Here is a 25,622-nt window from a genome sequence, read left to right as displayed (position 1 = left end):
TTTAACATATTTTTATTATAGCTAACGTCTTGAGCTTCCTGGTAGCTTCTTCCGGATATAACCTTTTAAAAAGGATTCTCGAACAGGGCGAAAAAAGGCCAGACAAGGGTGCCCAACTGAAGGGTGGGTTTAAAAAGGATGCCTAACGCGAGGTTAAGAAACGATTATCCTACAGCGCTATTTGAATACAATTACACGTTTCGAAAACGTTGGTTTCTAATACATTGAAACATTTTTCTGAGTATAAAACAGGAGAAAGAGCTACCAGGAGAGAAGCGCGAAAGCCTACTAGCCAGATCGCAGAAAAAGAGCTGCTGACGTCCTTCAAGAAATTTTTGTTCACCTCGAAAAGTCAATAATGAAAAGAAGAGTTGCGCTTCGACTGTCAGAAGCAGTGCTTCACGGTCGACTGACACTCAAGAAGCCACTAGTAACATATCCTGGACTCAAAATCAGTGGCGTTATATTTTTTCCGCCAAGGAATCGAAAATAAATACAGTTTATCCAAATTCGTCTCCTCAATCATAAAGCAGAGGTGAGGCTCAATAATGGTGTGGGGCTGTTTTTCGTGGAACGGTGTGGAGCTACTTCATCGTATTGCAGGTCATATGGATGTGGTCAAGTACGTTCTCTCTCTCTCTCTATTTCTCTCTCTCTCTAAGCTTCATACTCTGTGGTGGACCATAGCTTCATCAACAATTCTTCTCTAATTCAGTCTCTCTCTTGCCTCATTTCTCCGTTCATCGCTTCGAACGTCTGCTTCGAAGTCATCAAGCCATCTCTTTCTTGGTCGTCCTCTCTTTCTTCCTCCAAATTGACGCAAAGTAAACACCCTTTTTTGGATTCTTCCGTTGGGGATCCTTATAATGAGGCCAATCCATCTAATCTATCTACGTGAGGTACGTTCAGATTCTTCAAAATGCGATTCTGCCTTATGCGGAAAAGAATTTGTCGGTGGTTTGGAAATTTCAACAAGGCAATCATGCGAAACACACTTCTTGTATGGCCAAAAAGTTATTCCGAAAACAGTTTGATCATCGTTTTCGGTTGGTTATCTTTGAGTGTCGCCTAAAATTCAATGAAACATCTTTGGAGTAACGTAAAAAATGCACTCAGGAGGCAGAATATCACAAATTTGGATCAGTTATGGGATCAGCGGCCTCGGTAGTCTACGGTAAGTGCACTAGCTTGCTACCCCAGAGGTTGTGGGCTCGAATCCCACATAAAGCACGGTCCTTTGCAATCCTCCAATTCCATTCCTCAACCCCAAAAACTTATCCTTTCTATCCTTACTGCCGCACACTAGTCTGCGCATTATTTGCATTGTGGCTGCTAAAACAAGCAATCGGCATAGGAATCCATTCCTGTTGAATGTTGCAGGGGTTTAATGTCAATGTCAATGCAAAGACGCTGTGCAGGATTTTCAACAAAATATAAATGAATATTTCCTTATTGTTGCCTCATAAAAAAGCTTTTCATAGAAAAACATCTGCCGTTTGGAGGCGCTTTAAAATGTAGGTCCCCCCATTTATGGAAAAACATCAAAACGCACACCACAAACATCCAGAAAAAAAATACACAAAAGTTTTGTCTTGCTTGCTTTTTTTTTATTTTTCGTTTTACTGTATAATATTAAAATTATTTATAACCTCTTTATCTTTTAAATAAAATTTCAGGGCCCTTTTCCTTCAACTGTTGTGTTCTTATTCGTTTTTTTCACATGCATCTTCTAACTCTGCCCTTGCTGCCATTCTAGCTATGATTTCCATGTCAACTTCCCTCTCTTCGGCTACCATATTCATGCTAATTGTGTAAGAAAAGGATAATAAAAAATTATTAGACTGTGTGACAGTGACTTGTAGGTGTAGTAAAACTAAGAAAAATGGTATAGGAGAAATTTCCTAAACAACCCCAAAATTTTATTTTATGGTCAAAAAACCGTTTTTCAGTAGGTTGATGTGAACAATCACTCCTAACTTCGCCAACTTCTATCCGATTTCTAATATTTTTCTTTAGTTGGAAAGAACAAAAACAAGCCTTTTCGACAGTGTATTGACAATTTTTCTGAAATGATAACTGACGAGGCTGTAGACGGAATTATATGGAATTTTTTGATTTTTTCTCTATTTTTGCAACTTTGACGTGTGTTGCTCGACCACCTTTGCCTTGAGACGGTCCAGAAATGAATCTCAAGCAGCCCGAATGAGACTTGCAGGTATTTTGGCCCACTCGAGGGTAATGAGTATTTTCAGCGCCTTGAGACTGGTGAATCTTTTAGTTTGAACTTTGTTCTCCAAATTGGCCCAAAGAAAATAATCCATCGGATTGGCGTCTGATGAATTTGACAGCCATTTTGTGAACGTTATAAAGATCGCAACGTAGTTTTTTAGCCATTCTTGCTTCACTTGAGTTTTGTGAGATGGTGCCGAGTCCTGTTGAAACGTCAATGGTGTGTCACTGAAATGTTTGTCTACCCACGGCTTCAAAGCAACCTCCAGAATACTTTCACGATAATATTTCGCATTTACCTTGACGCCAGGCTCGATGAAAGCGATTGAAGAGCGTCCATCTGCGGTTACAGCGGCCCAAACCATTACCTGTGGCGAGTGCTGCCTCCTGGGGGCCAATAGATGACTCAAATTTTCGTATGAACGGTCGGTCAAATAAACCCTATCGAATTACTCAACTAGAAACATTTTCTCGTCAGAAAACACAATGCTTGGAAAGTGACCACTTTCGGTTAAGCGAAGCAACTCCTTTGCTCTCTCAAGTCTGACTTGTTGCTGCTTTGATGTGAGGTCATGCGTCTTTTGGATCTTGTAAGGCTTGACTTTGAGATAATTTTTCAGTATGCGGCGGGTGCTACGGTCGGATATTTTCAGTTCTTTCGCCATTTGATTGGCACTACGTCGGGGATTTCGCTCAAGTCGCTTCTGCACTTTTTGAACCATCTCACGTAACGTTACAGTCTTTTGATGACCACCTTTATGACGTTTCGCGGTGCTACCAGTGCCTTTGTAACGTGTAATGGTGCGATAAACAAAAGCTTTTTGAAGTGAAAACTTCTTTAGAATCGTTGGGAGTGATTTGGGAAAAAGTGAAACGAAAAAAGCGACCAACTTGGCTACGAAGCGTTATATTATATGTTGATATAAACGTAGCGACGAACTAAATAAAAATAATTTTTATTTTTTCTTTTTCTTGTGATTCGAACCAAGGATTTTGGATCGGAAGCTCACATTGCTAGTCGCTCGGCTACCGCATCATGCTGTAGGTGCTGGCCTAAAAGTTATTTAGTTACGAAGCGTTATATTATATGTTGATATAAATAATTTTTGTGAGCGTGTAATTCTCAAAAGGTTTATTAGGTTTATTATTTAAAATGTATTGACTAGGTAGTGTGGTTATCAGCTTAACATCTGATAGATCCTCCATCGGAGGACAACAAATGTTAAACTGATTTTTGGGGCGGAGTGTTTTAGGGGCTTGCTCCTTCTCTGCCACGGGTTGACCCGGTATTGCAGTACCGCCGGGATTTCGGCCTTGAATAAATACAAGAAAAAATATACTAATACATTTAGCTTTGGTGGGAAGAGCCATAAATTTTTATATGAATACATGTAGACGAAAATGGAATTTTGTTATTTTTTTGAAATTTGCATTGTAGGACATTTCTGATTATTTATTGAAAACAGTTTTTTGGTTTAGATCAGTGCTGTCCAAAATGAAAAACGTGAGTGTTAAGTGGGAACGAGAGAATGGGAGCAGCCCAGTGGGAAATTTAAACCAAAATAAATAAATATTGGATTGGAGTAGAAAATTTTTGTGGGAGGAATCGAATGCCTTTTGATATTATATCTATAGCTTCCTTTGAACGACTTGTAACATAACATAAAAGGCATTGCAAGTCGCCAAAGGCATTTTCTAGCATAAAAAAGTTCTCACAGGGCATTGTATTGCATACATTAAGCGTCGCGGACAAACGTGATGTTTATTCGTTGCTGGTTTGCTAACGACTGAACGATGGAGAGTAAGAATACGTGTCATCAATTGATGTATGGGATGGACAGCACTGGTTTAGATACTGAAAGTCAGTTTAAGTGAATCGGTATAAACATTTCGTACATTAATTTTTGTGAGAATGTAATTCTCAAAAGGTTTATTAGGTTTATTATTTAAAATGTATTGACTAGGTAGTGTGGTTATCAGCTTAACATCTGATAGATCCTCCATCGGAGGACAACAAATGTTAAACTGATTTTTGGGGCGGGGTGTTTAGGGGCTTGCTCCGCCTCTGCCACGGGTTGACCCGGTATTGCAGTACCGCCGGGATTTCGGCCTTGAATAAATACAAGAAAAAATATACTAATACATTTAGCTTTGGTGGGAGGAGCCATAAATTTTTATATGAATACAAGTAGGCGAAAATGGAAGAAATTTGTAAGTCTGTTTCTTCGGTCCGTTTGGGTATTTTTTTTGACAACATCGAAACCAAAGCATTTGTATCATATTTTATCTATCATAAGCCACTCGTATCATTTGTTGAAATTGAAAACATTGAGGATGAATAATGATAAAATGAAGAAAATAAAATATGAACTTTATAGCAATATTATAATGAACCTAAAATTATCCCGCTCCTAATGCTGCTTTCGTCTTATTCTCTCTCAGTTTGTTTTACGGAAGGTTTCACTTCTATCAAGTCTAACCGTTAGACTGGTATTTTTTTACTTTAGCAATCGCTGGTTGTGATTTTCCAGCCAAATCTAATGCATCACACTATTACCCTTGAGATCCATTACTGATTTTCTTGTTTCGCGTTTACTCTCGGCAAAATGCTTTCTGGACTGTTATTTAGCCAACTAACAGAGAGCTGATGCCTGTGCATCAGCTACGTGAGCGGTCTGAAGTTGGTTACACTTCGAGTGCCGGACACTATACAAGTACATATTTTGCAACTACTCACACTGAAAATTTCCTCTTTAACAAATCGCCTTGCACATCCGATTGGCTCACACATTCCTCTTCACTTTTCAAATACGATTCTTCTGCAGCAACATATTTTCTTCTTAAGATCGTAATTCTTATATGCAAAACTGGTGACCGAATACACAAACCCTGGAAATAGCAATAAGTTAATTAATAAGTCCATATTCACATATACATATACACTCCGCGAAATTCAATTAAAAGCACCTTGTTTTTCCTGAAGTACTTTGAATAAAAACCCTAAAAAACATAGTTTGTTTACAATCTGTAGCGAGTTTCATTAGGAGTTCAAAAAATAAAAAGTTCTTTAGTTACACCCAATGAAAAGTTGAAATACTATTTTTTTCTTAAACAAAATAGAAATTAATAGCGAAATTCAATTAAAGGCACTGCTTCCACAACAAAGACCCTATTCAGAAAAACATGACAAATATTGGTTACACAAAATTAGTAGAAAGTCCAGCCCTCAGTTTTATTTATCACTTCAAAGTCCGTTTTGGCATCGAAGCAAGTACATTTTGATAGTACGAAAGTGGAATTCGCGACTATTCTTTCATAACGACGTTGCATACCTCATTTAAGAACTGAAGCTTAAACCTTCCAATGTATTCTCGACTCCAAAAATCGCTCCACATGTTCTCGGTCGGATTTAAGTTCGGGGACCGTGATTTTCACTCAAATACTTGAATCTGTTTCTCCTCAAGCCAACTTTGGCTGCCACGTGAGACAAATATGTCTGCGTTAGTCAGCTAAAATGAGGCATTACATCCTCTTTAAATTTAATCAAGACTTTGTTCAATAAATTTATGTAGCCATCTGAGTTCATTATCATCATCACCCATCAGCAGTACAGTTCGTGCTCTCCCGTACAGCCTCTCCCATTTAACCCGCCAAGGGCTCCCGTATTCCAGTTTTTTTATTTTAAGCTTTCTGAAGCCTTCAGTTATGTTTTAGAGCCATGTCAGCTTAGTTCTGCCTTTGCATTTTGTGATGATTGAATTGTAATGAATCATTTTTTCTGTGGTCGCGACCAAAGAGCCACTTCAAAAGTTTCGCTTGGTGAAAGAATACTCAAGGCTTTTCAAACGATATTTCTAATAATTTAAACAAGTCGGATCATTGACATTGAATGTTTTTCGTCCGAAAATAACACGTTTTTCTCCTCATCGGTCCACGACATGTGCTGTTTTGCAAAGTCTAGTTTCCCACGTTAGAGTTGATTTTGATTCAAGTTTTTCTAAACTAATCGATTACCTTTATTGCACACTGGCAAGTTTAAGTCACTTACAAGTTTTGATACCGGTGCATTTTTTTTTAAACCAGACCCAATGGTAGCGGATGTTTTCCATGAAAATAACTTTTGGTTATTTTTGTTTGTCTCCGGTACTCTCCAAGTATCACTAAAGCGCAATTTTGATACCATTAGAAGACCTCTAATAAGCAGACATCTACTGTCAATCAGAGCCGTTGATGTAATGGAGAATATTAGTAGGATTTAGGTTTGCGCACTGTTTCAGCCTGTCGAAGAAAGTAGAACCCAGTGACTTTAATCGCCGAACTGCCCAGCCCGGACATTTGCAGAGAAAGCCTTCAACGCTCTCCTTCTCTGAAAGGTCCCCACAACTTCTGAGATGGTGGTTAAATGGTAGACCTAGATTTTCCGCGTATGTGCTGATCGTCCAAACACCGGTAAACATAGTTAGGAGTTTCCAAATTGAATGGCGTGAAGCCCCCAGGACTTTTTGCGTCGTGTATCTATTATACTGGGACCAAAGAGTTTACGAAATAACAAATGAAGAAATGGAGCTTCTTCTGCGCTTTCTTGAAAAATAAGTTGTACAATTTCCTTTTAACAGCAGTCAAGGGGGTGCTAATAACCGGGTAGGAGGTCTCTGAGACCAATTCAGTTGACCCCTTTCTGGCAAGTTCATTAGAAATTTCATATCCCTCTATGCTCCTATGTCCTGGAACACAGATCAGAGAAATGTTGCCTGACCACCCAACAGATTTGATCTCCTCCTTACCGGAGTTGACTAGTTTGGATCTGCACCATGGTGTTGTCAGAGCTTTAATCGCGGTCTGGCTATCAGGGAAAAATGTTAATATCTCTCACGCTCTCATGTTTTCGAGGCATTTTACGAAAACACGAGCAGTCTTTGGCAGTTTTAAGAAAATAGGTAAATTGGCGGAGTTAGAGAAAAAACTTGTTCCGATTTCCGATGCCATCTTGGAGCCGTCAGTGAAGTCAGAGGTACCAGCTTCGGTGCAGATTTTCCTCTTGTTTCAACCCTGCTTACTTCGAAAGATTGCGCTGATACGACCCTCAAACTCCAGTTTGCGGATAGAGAGATCTGCACGAAGTTCAGAGAAATACGATGTTAACTGTCTTAAAATGCTTCGTTGAGAGATTGCCTCCAGATACCAACCCCCTTTAACCGGATTGCACTTTGAGCAGCAATGGAAATAACGTAAAAGTCGATGGGAAGTAAATGCCAAACGACATTCAGAGTAACACTGGGGCAAGTTTTACTTAAGCGGGTGATGCCAATACATGCAATTCTTTATACCCTCCCCAGTTTAGTGATATTATAGTCCTTCGGAAGAGCTTCCCACCAAACCAGGCATCCATACGTTGCCAAAATTGCCATAACTATTAGGTTGTACTTTAAAATAGCCACCTGTGGCTTTGTCATGGCACAGAAAGTAAAGAAATGAAGAAATACCATTACCTTTAAGTGAATTTCAGTAGCGTATAACTTTTTCAGTACTCACTCTTATCATTTCGGTCGTGATAAAGCTGAATCCAAGCGTTAAAGGTTTAACCGTTGACAACTTCCGTTTACTTACGATGTCATTTGCGTTCGAAATAAAGTTCGCATTTATGCCAGTTGCGTACCAAAAATTTATGACTCTTAATTTTTGACAATTTTTTATAAATTCGAGTGATTCTTCTGGAATTATTTCCTGGCCGCCATCAAAATGTAACTCCTCCAAATTAATTAAATCTTTAAATATATCGAGTGGGACTTTGTGTAAGACTTCGAGTGATATAATGACTCGCGAAAATTTCAATATCCGCAAGCTTCTCAATTCAGAAATTCCGCTTAGATGAAATCCAGTTAAATAACCATCATAGAAAGTGAGCTCCTCCAATTGATTTCTTTTGCGCAGTTCATCAAATAGGATTTTGTCGTGATTGGGAGCGCACGTATCATATAAACCGGGCTTCTCTGCGCATGAGTCACATTCGTGAATAACGAAATCCCAAATCTCAAGCTTCTTTAGTAGGGGTAAAGTGCCAATCAATTGCCAAGATTTGCAGTGATTATACTCAACCACAAGCTTTTCGAGATACTTTAAGTTTTCGACCATTTCAAACGCGTACTTTTCGGAGAATACTCCCTGATCATTGGGAATTACTAGCACTCGCAGTGGATTGTGGTAGGTGGTGTGAATCAAATTTTCCGAATATATGAATTTATTGGTGTGAATGTGTAGCTCAGTGAGTCGGCAGAGGTCAATCAAATTTCTACCTAAAGAAAAGAAACAGAGAAAGGACAATTAAAAGTGAATACTGAAAGTGACTATGGGTGGGGCAGGTGAGGTTAGGTTAGGCTATAATGGTTGCCAAGAAAGTGGGCCCTCTTGTACACAGAGTTTCAGTTCATCCTTTGTGATACCATTGCAAAGGAAAAGAGGTGAAAGAAACCCACAGGACAAAAGGAGAGAGAGAGGAGAGGGTGAAGGGGAAGGAGAAGGAATTATTGAAGAATTATTGATATTTTTACTAGAAAATGAATATACTTATATACTTATGCATGCATATACACGGTGAAGTCCAAAATAAACAAGACTGAGCTAAAATAGAAATGACAGGAGCTTTGTTCTGATAACTTCGGGTTTAGTTATTCAAAATAGTCCCCTCTGGCCTCAGGTCATTGACCGGAATGTCCTTCGGGATGTCGGTACAAGTCTTTTGGATGGCCTCTATGGACGCAAAACGTTTTCCTTTCATGGCCAAATGCAATTTTCCGAATAGGTAGAAGTCACTGGGAGCGATATCAAGTCAAAAAATCAGTCAGCTTCCTTCTTTGCGATATTCAGAGCGAATTCGACGATTGCGATACAACAAACGCTTCAAAACGCGGTTTGGCCCATTGACACGAAGTTCTTGTGGACAATTCCTTTGGACTCGTAAAAACAAATGAGCATCGACTTAATTTTGGACTTCTTCAAACGTGATTGTTTGAGTGGTGGCTCGTCTGGGGCCTTCCATTCGGCACTTTGACACTTGGTTTCAGATTCACGTTGGAAACACCACTTTTCGTCACCAGTTACAATGTTGTAAAGGAAGTTCTCGTCTTTTCTCGCTTCTTTAATGAGGTCCTTCGAATGTTGAATTCAGAGCAATTTTGGTCTTCAGTTAATTTGTGCGAAATGAAACGTGCACAGACCTTTCGTAAGCCTAAATGATCAGTTAAAATGGGATAAATCGATGTTTTGGAGTCATTCAACTCCGATTCCATGAATTTTAACGACGATTTTGGTTCATTTTTGATAAATTTACGAAGAATTTCGAAGGAGTTTTCGGTAATTACTGATTTTGGGCGGCCCGTCTGTTGTCATTTATGTCCTTACAACCATCTCTGAAACACGTAAACCACTCATGAACTCTAGCACGAGATAGAAAATCATCGCCATAAACTTTTTTCATCAATTCAAATGTTTCGGTAAACGTTTAACCGATTTTAAAACAAAATTTTATATTAGCTCTTTGTTCGAAACCCATTTTTGTACCGACGACACAAACATACTGACACCACTGAACCGAACGCCACCACTCCACTTTCACTGGAAGTTGGCTAGGGATGTAACTTCCAACGCACTAACTCATTAAAAAGTTAGCGCCATCAAAAACATTTTTATGACGTCAGTCTTGTTTATTTTGGACTTCACCTTGTATATGCAAACAGCTCATAACTCTCAATAAACTTTACATGTAAGTAAAAAAATAAAATATTGATGTATAAAAAAATTACCACTTAGATCGTAGGTGCCAATGCATATTAAAACTTTCAGATTTGGCAAAGGCAAAAGCTCAGCCATATGCTGATCAGTGAACGAAAAGAGTTTTGCATCCTCAATCTCTGGATGAGAGATGCGTAGTTTATTTAAAAATCGTTTAGAACACTTTGATTTCGATAAATTAATGCGTTTGACTATTTGCATCGGAAAATCGTCAGTGCCGATTAGGTGACCAAAGTTTTGAGCTAAATAATCATTAACTTCCGTCCAGTTATGGAAATACTCATAGTAGATGTACTGGAATCTTTTGCACACATTCACCCAGTGGTAACGCTGGATATCGTGATCCAATCGCTTACAAATGTTTATCAAGCATTCGTCAGGCAAGTCGAGTATTGTCAGCATTGTTTTTGTTTTCCGTTTTTTACTGTGTTACAAAATGTAAAAAAGCGCAAACGATATTTTGAATTCACAACCGTTACTATTTTTGTATATATACATATATGTATATATGTTTATAAAGATTATCGCAACGAATTATTAAGAAAGCTAACAGGTTCCATTAAAAAAGTCGTTTTGATCCGCACGCTATATGTATATTGAAGAATAAATCTGTAGTTTTAAAAATAAAATCTATGCAAAACACTCGCACTTGCATTTTTTTTTTTCGAGTTACATTTTAACTTCTTATTAGGCCGGGAATTTCCCAAGAGGTAGCGTTACACCCCACCACTGCGAGAAGTAAGGAAGCTTGATGCATCTACTTTACGTTGGCTGCTCGCAGCAGTAAATCACATATTTAAAAATCATATCTTTCGTATGATTTTTCACTTCCACTAATTGATTTATAATTCCTCTACGGCAATTTCATCTCCGAATCACTAAATAAATGTTTACACTCCCATTCGAGTTTATGAACTGAAAGTAATCAACCTCAGAGCTCGCAATTTGTATATAGAGTTCTATAATTTTTGTGTAGCAGCATGTAACGCAGCTCTCATATAGAATCATCTCTCAGTGGTTACACATTGTTGTTTTGAACTCAACCCATACTGTTACTGCCTCGCTCGCAAACATTGCTTTTGTTGCATTACATTCGATCAAGAAGTATGCATTCTCAAATTTACTCTCTTCTCTACTCACATCCAAATGCATTAATAAAGCATACTTCCAAGCGTGTGTGTATGACACCTATGATCGTTCAATAGCGGCTATCACCTATCAAATTCGCATGGAATTTTGAGGAGGAGTGAAAGCATTAATCAACTGTGTGTTTGCTGTGGGTCAATAATAGAGCGCGCATTCAGAGCCGGTGTTTTGGTTGACTCTGAGAAAATATTGCAAGCTTACAAGTGACACGTACATATAATATTTTCATGGGAAATTGTAGGAAATTTAAAATAAGGAATGAATCACAGCTCGTTGCTTTAAGTTTTCTAGTGGAAATGATTCTGTTATATTTAGAAATTTATCAAAATATGTAGTTAGAGATTCTTAGAAAACGTTTACTATAGAAATAATTGCCATAAGAACGAAAATTACGCAAGTTTATAAAAAATTAAGAAGTATGATATTTAAGCTTTCCATATTTTAAGTGAAATATCACAGTCTTCCAAATATTACATTTATGTATTGTCAAAACGGCAGCCTACCTAGTATCAATACCAACAATTTTCTACAAAGTTCTGTTAATAAATTTAAGTACATCAATGGTTGCAAGATTTGATAAATACATTTGTACAAGTACATTCTAGAATTTACATTTTGATATACATTTTCAACACCCCCACTATATCAAAATTCCAAACAATACAAATACTGTTAAAAAAAATTAATATGGAACAATACCAAGAAGGTGCATAAATTCATAGTGCTCTATTTCTGACAATCCCTTAGTTAATAAGTCTGCAGGCATGTTAGCAGTTGGCAAATATTTAATTTCAACTAGACCGGTATTAATTACATCTTTGATAAAATTATACCTTACATCAATATGTTTTGATCTTTTATGAGATTGGTGGTTATTTGCCAGTTTTAATGCACTTTGGCTGTCATTATACAATATTATCTTGTTGAGACAACCTGTTAATTCATATTCTAAATTTCTTAAATAAATGGGCTCTCGACAAGCCTCTGACAAAGCCATATACTCAGCTTCACAGCTACTGAGAGCAACAGTCCTTTGCTTTTTGTTCTCCCAAGAGATGCCAGATCCAGATTTAGTAAAACAGATGCCAGTGTAAGAACGTCTGTCAATGCTATCGCTAGCCCAGTCTGCATCTGTATACCCCTCTAGTTCTGTTCTCTCTTTAGAGTATCTTAAACAATAATGCTTTGTTTTTAACAAATATTTTAAAATTCTCTTAGCATAATTCCAGTGAACATGTGAATAACAATTATTAAATTGACTGAGGTAACTGACTGAATAGGCAATGTCTGGTCGTGTCAAAACTGCTAGATACATCAAACTACCTATAAGTTTTTGATATGGCAAATGATCTTCACAAATATCAGATTTCTCAATATTATTTAATTTAGTCTCTATCGGAGTACTAAATGGATTACATTCAGAAATGTTAAACTTTTTAATCACTTGCTCAATATATTGCTCCTGATCCACTGTAATTACATTTGCATGTTTATCAATATTAATCCTCATGCCTAGATGTTGCTTTACCTGACCTAAATTTTTAATCTTAAATTTTTGTTCCAAGGCTGCAATTAAAATATCAGTTTCTGACTTATCATTTGAAAATTTTATGAAATCATCATCATAAATTCCAACAAAAGTTTTCTTACCATTACTATGATTTTTTATAAGCCCACAAGGTTCTAATTTATTTTTGCTAAATCCTAAATTATATAATGTTTTTTCGACTTTCTGATACCAGGCCAGTGCAGATTGTTTTAAACCATACACAGCTTTTTTTAACTTTAACACTTTACTGGAATCTTTAACAGGAAAACCTTCAGGTAAATGCATATACATACTTTCTTTTAAATATCCGTTAAGAAAAGCTGTTGTAACGTCTAAGTGAGTAATGCCCATATTGAACTGAACGCTTAATGCAAATAATAAGCGCAAGTTTGAATGTCTTATGACCGGCGAGAATGTATCTTGATAGTCCACACCAGCTTTCTGTGTATAACCTTTGGCCATTAACCTTGCCCGATACCTCACATTACCATCACAATCATATTTTCTTTTTAGGACCCACTTGCACTGCACTACACTAGCACTTTCTGGAGCATCAACAATCTCCCATACTTGGTTGTCTTCGAAAGACTCCAACTCCTCTGCCATCGCCTGCAGCCACTGCTGCTTCTCTTGACCACTATAGCATCTTCATATGTCGGCTCCTCCTCTCCTGTGGATCTAGTACAAATATTAGCAACACCTGCATCCAGAAATTCCAAGTCACTAGAGCTTGATTCACTGCGATAATCTAATTTCACCACAGATTCAACCATTGAATCCTCCACTGAATTTGTGTTCTCTATAGAAATTGTAACTGTTTCCTCTTTCTTTGGTTTTTCCTTAATCACAACATCTCTACTGGTTGTAATCTGCCTTTTTATTGAATCATAAATTCTATATCCTTTTACATTCTCACTGAAACCAACTAGTATATGTTTCTTTGATTTTTTATCCCATTTGGTTTTTTTTCCTTTGGTATGTGAGCCATCACAGTGCTTCCAAATATACGAATGTATTCTAAGTTTGGTTTAATTCCAGTCCACGCTTCATATGGAGTCTTTTCAATGCCTGAGGCTACTGACCGGTTTTTTAAATATATGCTCGCAGCTTCTGCCCAAAATGTTTTGTCCAAACCAGCATCGAAGAGAAGACATCTTGCTCTCTCTACAATGGTTCTATTTGATCTCTCACTTAGCCCATTCTGTTCGGGCGTGTAAGGATTTGTTTTTTGATGTATGATGCCTTCTGATTTCATATAGTTCTCAAAATCATTACTGCAATACTCCCAACCATTATCCGTTCTCAAGATTTTCATCTTTTTATGATGAAAATTCTGCACCACGGACATAAACTCTTTGAAATAGTTTAATACTTCATTTTTTGTTTTCAGAAAATAAAATAAATCGACTTGGTCTCCATCGGCCCACAAATATCAAAATGAACAATTTCTAGTACATCTGTTGCTCGGGATCCAGTTCTGAATGGCAATCCTGACTGCTTGCCTTCACAACATATCTCACAATCTTATTTGCTTGTTGTGAACGTGCCTGCCCGTTCACTAATCATTGCTATTTATATGGCCAAGACGCCTGTGCCACGTTTCCCTACTCACTATGGTAGATGACGATGATAATAAACAATTCTGTGTTTGTAGATTCAATTTGTAAACACCATTAGTTAAGTTCGCTTTAGCAACCAATTCGCCTTTATTGTTTTTAATTAAGCATTTATTCGTTTCAAAGACGACACTGTTTCCATTTTTTATCTTTACTGTTATGTCAAAATCGTAACTTGCCCTTATTTGTACGTCACCGGAACATAAAACAGGCACCTTCATCTTATTTGCAATTATAAATTCAGGAAATGAAGATGAATACTGGGGATTTATCAACCAACTTTCATTCGCGGTCAAGTGCGCATTCGCACCTGAATCAGTGTAAAAATCAGTTCTACTGAATTCGCCGCTCAGAAATACGACACTAAAGGCATTACTTTGGCTTTTGTTTTTGTCCGACCCTTTGGCCGATTTATCCTTTAATAATGGACACTGATTCCTATAATGACCAGCCGCTGCTGCCTCGATTCCTTCTTCTTTAATGAATTTATCAGCGCCTTCCAAAACTAATAAGTTTTCTATAGCGAACGCCCAATCCTCGAAAGCTTTGACACGTTTGTAAGATAACTGGAATTCATTTTTCTGGCTTGCACCACACTAAATACCACAATTAACACTATTTTAGCAAGCTATTAGCCCATAACCTTTTATAAACGAAACACGTGGATCGATTTCCAACGAATAACTAAATTTTACTTCCAGATTTGACAGGTACATCAATGGTTGCAAGATTTGATAAATTCATTTGTACAAGTACATTCTAGAATTTACATTTTGATATACATTTTCAACGATATGATTTTTGAGAGTTCGGGCAATTGAGCTACAGAAAATTAGTAATATATCAGGAACAAAAAAAAACAATGCTCTGAGGAAAAAGAAAGGATACTCGTACTCCTTAAGTTCCAGTTAGAGTTTACAGTTGATAGCCCGTCAAAACTTAATATGGGGATTCTCTGTGTGAAGCGCGTTTGTATAATACCATGAAATATAAAAAACCTATACTGTTATATGCTGGAACTGCTATTGCAAGAATGAAAGATTTACCAGATGGCGAAAAACAAAATTGTGCCAGCATCTTTGGCTCCTACTTCACAGGGCCCTCACACACTCGGCCAATCGGTCGCTGTTCAGATGGCAACGAATCAATATAAGGGGAGGCTGTGTTGATTTTTTCGTAAACACATCTCCTGTTTGGTCAGTCTACAAGCTGATTTTGTCAAAAATCTTTTCACGATACGAGTACTACTGCTATTCCAAACCATTAAGTTACAATAAATGAATAACAACAAAAAACTAGGAGAAGGTCACATTTGACATGCCACACTTCACAGGCTGACATTGCGGATATTGCAAATATCTTTTCGCTTGCATTTTTTTGTTCTGTCTTCGTACGGGATATAAGGCTTTGCAATTGGTTAAATCCATGTAGCGACCAATGGATTTGCAAGACTAAGAGAATCCGCCTAATCTTTTTTGTGTGTGTTTTTCGATAGTAACTTTTTTAGTAGGGTCGTAAAAATCTGCGAGAATTTGTTGTAGTGCACTTAAAGTGACGGCAGGCCTTTCACGAGTTAGGAAGTTACTGGAGTTGATATTTGAATATAACCTTGAGATTCGTTAACAAAATCAATAGTGGGCCGAGAAATGCAATAGTGAGTAGATGTACAAATTGCAGAGGTGTGGCCAACATCAGATCGTTTACAGGCTCTTAGTGATTTCGAAGGAATCAGTTGATTTTCTGACGTAACCGGAGTTATGACAGCGGCTTGTTAACCGCTGAAAAAACTGAGATTGTGTTGGTGAAATACGAAAAAATCAAACCCATGTTACTGAGTTGCCATCTAAATAACGATTGATTGATAGAATAGATTAGATTTGTAGGGGTTGGACAAGTCCAAGCACTCAGTCAGAAGACAATTGTACTACACCCGGATAGATTTAGATAGATAGAAGAATTAATAGAGATAGGAAAGATAAAAAGTGTGTGGTAAGACGAAAATATTAGTTTGAGTTGAGTCTTCCACAAATCTCTTGGATTAATTCATGAATCTTAAGATATCTGGAAGAGGAAGATTATGAACTTTATCCATAGTCAGTATATCGCAACCCAATATCCTAAGTCTGATTTCGGAGAACGCCGGACAGCAACCGAGAAAATGCCCTGCAGTGTCATCATCCTCAAGACAGGATAGGCATATCGGGCTGTCTACGACCCCCATGGCAGCCATATGCTGACCACAGGCGTTTTGCCCTGTGATTACACCTACCAGTACTCTCAGGTCCTTTCTGCTGAGTTTTAGAAGAAAGGTCGCTACTTTCCTATTTGGTTCTTTCACAAAGCACTTGGCTAAGCAGGAGTCCAACTCAGACCAATTTTTTCTATGGGTAGACCTCATGAGTTATCAGCCAAACAAGACAAACTTTGTTGTGTTTTGTAACACTGTTCAGTTTTGTCTTACATTCAACTATTAATTTCGAAGAGCAGCTTGCGTTAAGAAGGACTTTTAGTGCAACTTGACTGTCATTACAAATTCCAATACTGCTACCCCCCCCTTTTTTCAATTAGTCAGGTTGCTACATTCAAGATGGCATAGACTTTCGTTAAAAATATAGTAGTCAACTGTCCTTTAGCTTAGGATCTAGTGACTTCGTCTAAGTACCACCCAGATCGGCTACCATCACTGGTCTTGGATCCGTCTGTGTGCTGAAATTCCTTTAATAGGTTCTCTGGACTTAATCATTGATCTCTATCTGCGAACAAAACTTCATACGTCCTACCAAAGCTAGCGCAGGCACCCGATTTTCCACTGGAATCGAGTATAGTGTGCACCGCTCCGACAACTGGTGAAATATCTGACCGTGGCTAGTGTTTTTTATGTTTCCCCATACTCCGTTTAGCTTGAGCCTGTACGCCGCCTTCGGTGAAATACGAAGAAAAAGAACGCATGTTACTTCGTTGCTATCGGAACATTCACTGATTGGATGGGTGCGTGGACACTTATTGACTTGAATGGACAGACTTCTGCTTCCGAATCCCCGATGATGTGGCAACTGAAGTTACTCTCACAATTTTGCTTCGGATGATCAAACCTTCTAATTTATCATCTCTGCTTTAGGTTAGGTTAGGTTAGCCTGGTTGGCAATAAGCCACGCATAGACCTTTTGGTCCCTAGTGATACCAGATGGAGACCGACCTCTATGAATACCTGAAGTAGACATCATGTAGGATGTCAGCGCTTTTGGCGAATCTAACTAGGGCTGGGAGCTCCGCTCTTGAGACGTCTTCCAGACCCTCAAACAGTGGGGCTCCCAGGCATCTTAGTCGCGTTTTTAATAATGCCGGACAAACACACAGAAGGTGTTCTAAAGTCTCCTCAACATCCTCTCTGCATTTTCTGCATTTGTCCGTGTTAGCAATCCCTATCTTGTACGCATGTACATCCAATAGATTATGACCTGGTAGAATACCTATGATAGTTCTGCATTCCTTTCGCGAGAGCGTAAGTACGAATGGAGTCAGTTTTTTGTCGTTAGTTCTACACATGGCTTTTGCTGTCTCCCTGCTCCGTCGAACATTTTTGGACTTAATACAATATGAGCTTATTGCTCTTATTGCTGCTTGACTATCCACGTATACATTACTTGTTGAGTTCTTTCTTGTTCTAGTGTAGGCTAGCTCCGCGGCCTTCCCCACAGCAAAAACTTCCGCCTGGAAAATACTGCTGTGGTCTGGCAGCTTGATAGGCTACCTTACCCCTAGTTTTGAGCAGTAAATGCCCGCTCCCACTCCGTCTGGAGTTTTCGAGCCGTCTGTATATAGTAGATGTGAAAAGTTCTATGGCCAGGCTTCATGCCTTTGTGCCATCCCTCCTCTTCAATTGTAGTGCGAAATCTTCTCTCCCAATTAAAGTGCGGAGTCATGTAGTCCGTGCCACCTGAGCTACTCTTTCCTATTGAGCTGTGACCGAAGGTTCTGCAGGTGAATACCAGCCATTAGCCTCCTCACGGATTTCGCTGCCAGGTTTTCCGCCATGAGGTCAATAGGTGGCATGCTGAGTATCTTTTCCTGCGCCACCGTTGGAGTGGTCTTCATCGCTCCTGTTATGCACAGATCAGCGAGTCGTTGAATCCTTTCTAGCGGCATTAAGTATGCTAGTTTTTTTGTCGCAGTCCACCATACTAAGGTTCCATACAGCAATATCGGTCTGACTACTGCTGTGTAGCACCAATGCATCAGAGAGGGTGATAGACCCCAAGTAACGCCCAGCATTCTTTTACATGCGTACAACGCATTACTGGCCTTTTTCACCCTCTCCTCAACGTTGTGCTTCCACAGCAATTTGCTGTCCAGTATTACTCCGAGGTACCTCGCATAATCTTTGAGAAGTAGTTCGTTGTTGCCTAGCTTCGGGAGGTTCCACGCCGGAACTTTGTACTTCTTGGTAAAAAGTACCATGTCCGTTTTTCCTGCGTTTATCCCTAGCCCTGCGCGAGATGCCCATTGGTGTATCGTTTTGAGAGTGTTGTTCATCACATTACTGATGGTGTCCAGGTACTTTCCCGTAACTACTATAGCTATGTCATCGGCATGTGCCACTAATTTGGGTGCCCCTCCGTCAAGTTTCTTAAGAATTTCATTTGCTACAAGTAACCATAATAGCGGTGATAGTACCCCACCTTGCCGATTACCTCTGCATGCATATTTGGTGACGCTCGCATCATCCCTGCTTGATAGGTTATCATCCTTGGGTGGAAAAGGCTTGGGAGCGGCCAATAAAAACTTTGATCCTTAACATGTTTCTGGTGAATAAACAATGAGCGGTTATGAGCACAAATTTTCCGTATGCGACCCGAATTTGAATCTAATTGCAGGGAACTTTTCTTATTTCCCAAGTTGAAGTCACAACTCAAGCGTACACCTGATATCGGCTAAGGGCTGTAAAGATGGTGCTGAACGAGTTAACGGAGGATAATCGAAGCCAATTTCCAATTGTGGGAGCAAAATTGGAGCCATTGCGTAGAATTAGAGGGGACAAATTGAGAAGATTGAATATTTTGCGCGTAACTAAAGTTGATTGTGGTTTATTGAGGAGATTTCGGAACTTAATTGAGGCACTTCGAAAACATTTGTATTTGTATAAATCTTATATTTCAGCAATACATCATGCTTTTCGAAATTTTTAAATTTTCTGCTATTTATATGGAAGATGGTCGTGAGTGTTCCTCGGTTTAGCCCACTTTCAATACTAACTTTCCATGGTTATGGCAATGCGTGTACTAAGTTTTTAAGTTTTTATTCAAGTTATCGTTCACATAGTTAGATAGACGAAGAACCAGACGAACATGGGTAAGTCGACGCGTTATTCTGCGAATTTTTGGTTGCAGAGGGAGACAATTAAATTGACTCAAGGCGATGGCGAATACGTCTGGGGGTCGACGAATATTTGATTTGGCACTCCGTTTGATTTTGAATTTTCCTCTTCTTGGTGCTGATTTCTACTCATTTGCCAGCAGAGTGATATCTAAATGTGCTCATTCTACTCACTTTCTTCATTGAGCGCAAATTAAAGCTCTTCTGAAAAGTTCCGCATCAACTAAATGCCATTAGAATGTTCGATTCTATCTAAACAGCGATTTAATTCTATATTTTATTTTTACATACTTGGTGAGTGATAACCATTCGGAATTCACAGAGAGAACGTTGGTTCGAATCTCGGTGAAACCAAAATTAATAAAAACATTTTTCTCATAGCGGTCGCCCCTTTTGCCTTGGAATGGCATCAGTGGCGCTATTTTCTTAAACATCTCTGCTATATTTTTTTTGTCAACTTAAATGGCTAGCAACTTTTCTATTATTCTATATCTAGAACTCTGGCGCATAAATGCACATAGCTGCTTATATGAAAAGATAACAAAAAAGACAAAACGTATTAACCAGATCTTCCTAACGTTTTCGGAAAGCAAGCATTAGGCATACCAAAGTAGACAGGTTTAATTAGTTTTTCATTTTTCCATTTTACGTCACATCTACTAGCCGGAGTTTAAAGTGCTCGCATGTAGCAACAAAAGTCAATATGGCTCAAAAATTCAGCACGAAAACTAAAACTTACAAAGCCGCTACTTGGCTATGCCGGCTACTAGACAACGCTTATATGCATAGAACTTCCTGTGGGTCCCATTTTAACACTACCAACTTTACTAGCGCCAATGAGCGAACTATAATGTATGAGCTAATGTATGGAGCTACAGTAAAACTGCGATATAATGAAAGGGTTGGGCAAATAATTCGTTAAATCCAGAGTTTCATTGTGTGACTACATCTTGAAGGTGCCAATTTAAAATAATTTCCTGAAATTTTACAGAAGGCTTCTTATATTTATTGTATGCTCTTTTTTATATTTTATTTATATTTATTTTATTTAAAAACGACAAGTAAAGAATGGCAATTTTGAAGCATCAACATAATCAAAAATTCGATATGTGAATATTTCACTATTTAGAGGCGATTGATAGCACTCATTTACAGATAAAAAGTCCCAAAAGCCCAGACCATTTGATTCTTTTGTTGTTGCTGAGTCCGAAAATCCACAGAATTTTCGTCCGCTATGTAGTTTTCGAGATTCGTCAAATAGCAACTTTAGATTAAAGAAAATATGTAGATCATAAAAAATTCTAACATCTGGAAAATCCATTAACCGATCAAAATAAATGTCAAACAGAACACCAACAGGCTGGTTTTAGGCCAGGGAAATCATGTCTAGACCGAATAGCTTTTCTCCGAAGCATTGCAAAGCAAGTAAATGAACTATAGGAGCCTGTTTACGTATTCTTTGTGGACTTTGAAAAGGCTTTCGATAGGCTGCGGCATCAAAGTATCTGGGACGCCCTTAAGCGACGGGTAGTCCCAGATAAAATCATTAGTATTATTCAAGTCCAAATTTTGAATTTCAAATGCCGAATGCTACACGACGGAAGAAGAAAGAGAGCTGGAGAGATTTCTGTTCTTCTATCGAATATACCAAGATTCTACGAGATTTAGCCGTATTTTTTCCAAATATCATTCAATGGCTTCTTGGGTCAAGAGTCCATATAGTAGTTAGACTTCTGCGGCAGTAGAATTTCTAGAACTTCTTGTAAATACTCATTTTCTGAGATGTGGTGCTCATGACAGTGATGTTGGGAGAATCCAGCTACATGTCAGCCGACATGACCCCCAGAATCTTATCGATGTAATAGTTACGAAAGAGAAGGTTGCATGGACAATCAAATCATTCTCACATTTCAAATCTCCTTTACTTTAGGCTACTAATCGCATACTTCTCTTTTAACTGCTATACCGCTATCTTTTCGGTTAGCCAAGCTGCAATCCAGGCATTGGATCCGGCTACAACAATCGCTATGGTGGTGGAATAAAGTAGAAATAGCTTTGGCACCTTGAGTGAAAACTATAAAGTCACCTTAATCTGGATCCTGGGACATCGGAGCATTGAAGGTAATGAAGAGCAGATGAACAGGCAAGAGGTGGATCTGCCATGAATAACGCCCTTGCAGAATCAGTATTCACACCATTGGTTGCAGGCAAGAATACAATTTCCTTAAAATATCTCCGAATCACGGATTGTCCATGGAGAGACCAGACGAAATGCAAAATTAGCAAGACGTTATGGCCCACCTACAACCACAAAAAAAAGTCAAATTTGATAAGCATCAAATGACGGGACGTTTAGAAATTCACTGCAGTCATAACTGGCTTTTGGTCTGTCGAGGAACAATCAGCCAAAATGGGCACCCTCACAGCCCACACTATCACAGTTGTAAGCAACCGGAGGAAAAGGAAACAACTGTGAATGCCCTGCCTTATGGAAAGAGAGAAAGTTAACCTTGGGAAAACCGCTGTTTGAGAGTGTCGAACAACTGTCTGACTTAGACGTCACCGACCTAATAATGTTCTTAAACCGCACAGATTGGATATAGTCATGCCGTAAATAACTGGTAAACAAGTTGGTAACAAGGATGTGGCAACAAAATGGTGCGGAAGGGCTAGTTGGATTCTGGATGAGTCACCACTCTAACCAACCAACTAAGCTACGCTCTCCGATCCTATTGAACTGGTTGTCTGGTTGGTGTCAAACAAGGGTTTAAACCATCTCCTCTTATATTTTCAATAGTCATTGACGACGTTGTAAAAAGCGCTCTCGATACCGGCTCAAGCAGGGGAGTTCTGTGTAACCCTATCAGGATGGAACATATACGTATTCTTATCGCGGAATGGCACACACACGCAGAGCAAACTTAATGACCTAAGCTCCCAAGCCAAAAATGCTGGATTGCGAATCAATGCCGGGAAAACTAAGTCCATAGAAATCAACACCTTGCTACAAAACAGGTGCACAATTTATGGGGAACCCATTGATGGCGACCGCCGTAGCCTAATGGGTTGGTGCGTGACTACCATTCAGAATTCACTGAGAGAACGTAAGTTCGAATCTCGGTGAGACATCAAAAAAAACATTTTTCTAATAGCGGTCGCCCCTCGGCAGGCAATGTATGTGTATTTCAGCCATGAAAAAGCTCCTCATAAAAAACATTTGCCGTTCAGAGTCGGCGTGAAACTGTTGGTCCTCCATTTGGGGAACAACATCAAGACGCACACCACAAATAAGAGGAGGAGCTCGGCCAAACACCCAGAAATGATGTACGCGCCAATTATATATATATATATATTGATAATGCTAAATACTTCACCCATCTAGGAAGCCAAATTATCCTGGACGGTGGAAAAAAAGACGGCAATGGTGCGAGAATCAAAAAAGCCAGAGCAGAAAAAAAGGCTTGCAAAAGGCCTCAACAAGAACTGGGTTTCCAAATAGCTGACAACGCGCACCAAACTACGAATTTTCAATTTGAATGTTAATTCCTTCCTATTATATGGCGGTGAAACTGTAACGCGGAAACTGCAGACATTTCTGAACCGATGTCCAAGAACAATTCTCCCTATCTGGAACAATTGAATTACGAGGCGGACAAAAACTAATTGACATGGAAATACGAGAGCGTAAATGGAATTAGATTGGCCATACGTTGCGCAAGCCAGCGGCCGACATAAGTAGAATGGCACTGGATTGGAACCTACAAGAAGCGCGCCGCAAGGGACACCTTAAAGGATCTTGGCGATGTAGCTTTAATAAATAATTTTTGATAATTTGATGAATCTCTCTCATGGATCCAATTTAAGATGAAAACATGAAGTAGACAACATTGGAAAGCATTTGTTTCGGCGCTATGCGCCCAAAGACGAAGCGATAGCAACAAATAATATCTAATAATAATAAATTTTCCTTTTCTCATTTATAGAATAATTAATTGTTCATTAAAATTAAACATTTTCAGATATACGAATTGGATGGTCTTGTTCGTGGTTAAACAACTATTAATTACATATAAATATATGTATATGTGTATATACATATATAAATGGTCCAAGCATTTCTGTTAGGTGTCTTATCGAGCTCTTTCCCTAATGATGTACGTCTTGATGTTTTTCCACAGTTTATGCCACGTACGACCGGAAAATGGTTTTTATGAGGCGCTCTTTAATGGCAGAAATACACTTGGAGGTTTGCCATTGTCTGCCGAGGTGCCGTCAACCTCACGAGCTAGAGACTTAAATCTAGGATTTTATACAGTCGGGATTTTTTGCTACCTCGGCTGTATCTTCACAGTAGATGGTGGGGTAGATGAAGATGTCAACTGTAGGCTAAACAAAGCAAGGGTGGCATTCGGGCGAATGCATACAGTCCGTAAAGTCCATATTGTTGTTCGGAAGTGAAACATGGCTGGTTTCTAACAACATCACACAGAGGCTACAATCCTTCATCAACAAATGCCTCCGCATCATCTGCAGAATATTCTGGCCAAACACCATCAGTAACGACGCATTGTAGAGATTAACGAAAGACATTGATCACATATTGAGAAAACTACCAGATAGCATCACGAGAATGGCACTAGGATGGAACCTGCAGAGGTTGCGGTCGACCAAAAAACAATTGGAGAAGGTCGATGCTGCGCGAGCTAGCAGATGCCGATATTTTATGGGACGGCACAAAAACAACAACACAGAACCGTGTTCGATGGAAGAGTCTTGTCGAGGCCGTATGCTCCCGAGAGGACTGAACAAGGATTGGCCCATACAGTTCAGTTAGGTGTCTGATCGAGCTCCTGCTATAATTCCAGATGTACGTCTTGATGTTTTTCCTCATTTTATGCCGCGTACGAGCGGCAAATGGTTTTTTATCAGGCGCTCTTTAATGGCAGAAATACACTCGGAGGTTTGCCCCGAACTGTTGAGGGACAATTGCTATTAGAAAGGCCTTTTTCTATCATTTGATGCTTCATGCCCGTGTTTTCGAACCGAGGCACTAGAATTGCAGTCACTCAACCCATTCGGCTACGGCGGTCGGTCTACAAATTCAATTTTTTAATATTCTATTCTAAAGGACTGGTGTCCTATGTATTTTTCTACGCTGAATATGGTTCTTGGGTTCGAAAGTGTCTATTCCGTCATGGTTTTTGAGAAAATTGGGGTTAAAACCCATAATAACGGGTGTTTCTATCCCGACTTTTCTCAAAACCTGACGTGCTAGAGACTTAACGCTGGGATTTTATACATTAGTAAACCAAAAAACTTTTAAGGTACAGCGATTTCGATCATACAAATTTTAATGAGATAAGCTCATAAAAATTATTACTCGAGTATTTTTTAGGTCGCTGATTACACCTCCTAGGTCAGTTTTTCAAAATTGAAAATGTTGCATTCAAGATGGTGAGCGTAAAAAAAAAATTTTGAGCTGAGGCCATCAAACTGAACTCTCTGAGATTTTCGTTGACGCTGGTCACTGCATTTTCTCTGCTATGATAAGTTATAACCAAGAAATCAACTACTCTTTCCCTAAACCCACCTTCGACAGACTCTTCAATTATCTTTTGGCATCCCGTCAACAGAGAGTGGCAAACTCAAAGGCCATGGAGAAGATGGGAGATAAATTTGTACAAGGCTGGACCTAAGCTAGACAATAAACTAAAAGCTTTAGAGTTTTTTCAAAAAAATTAGGATTAGAATTATCTGCCTGACTTTCGCACTACTGTAGAGTCGTCTACCAGGCAGAAGTCTTAGCCGTAAACGAGGTAACAGTGTACCTTAACACACACGCCGTAACAAAAACTACGATAAATATCTTCTCGTACTGCCAGGCGGTCATCAAATCAATGAAGGCAGTTATACTAAGATCA

At 38.9% G+C, this 25,622-nt stretch overlaps 1 protein-coding gene and 2 pseudogenes across 1 annotated transcript; 2 read left to right on the top strand and 1 right to left on the bottom strand.

Moving 5' to 3' along the window:
- Nucleotides 1-1,601: 1,601 nt before the first annotated feature.
- LOC129236748 (uncharacterized) lies at nt 1,602-10,933 on the bottom strand. The gene is made up of 4 exons (XM_054870938.1): nt 10,029-10,933; nt 7,762-8,522; nt 4,967-5,118; nt 1,602-1,803 (listed from the first exon to the last, which is right to left on the bottom strand). The coding sequence occupies exons 1-4, from the start codon at nt 10,417-10,419 to the stop codon at nt 1,704-1,706; spliced, it is 1,404 nt and encodes a 467-aa protein (XP_054726913.1). The 5' UTR covers nt 10,420-10,933; the 3' UTR covers nt 1,602-1,703.
- Nucleotides 3,373-3,551, top strand: LOC129239911 (U2 spliceosomal RNA; annotated as a pseudogene).
- Nucleotides 4,171-4,348, top strand: LOC129239919 (U2 spliceosomal RNA; annotated as a pseudogene).
- Nucleotides 10,934-25,622: the final 14,689 nt, after the last annotated feature.

The sequence above is a fragment of the Anastrepha obliqua genome, chromosome 2 (assembly GCF_027943255.1).
Source record: "Anastrepha obliqua isolate idAnaObli1 chromosome 2, idAnaObli1_1.0, whole genome shotgun sequence".
NCBI lineage: Eukaryota > Metazoa > Arthropoda > Insecta > Diptera > Tephritidae > Anastrepha > Anastrepha obliqua.
The sequence above is the reverse complement of the archived record's forward strand: the minus strand, read 5'-3'. Positions and strand labels throughout refer to the sequence as shown.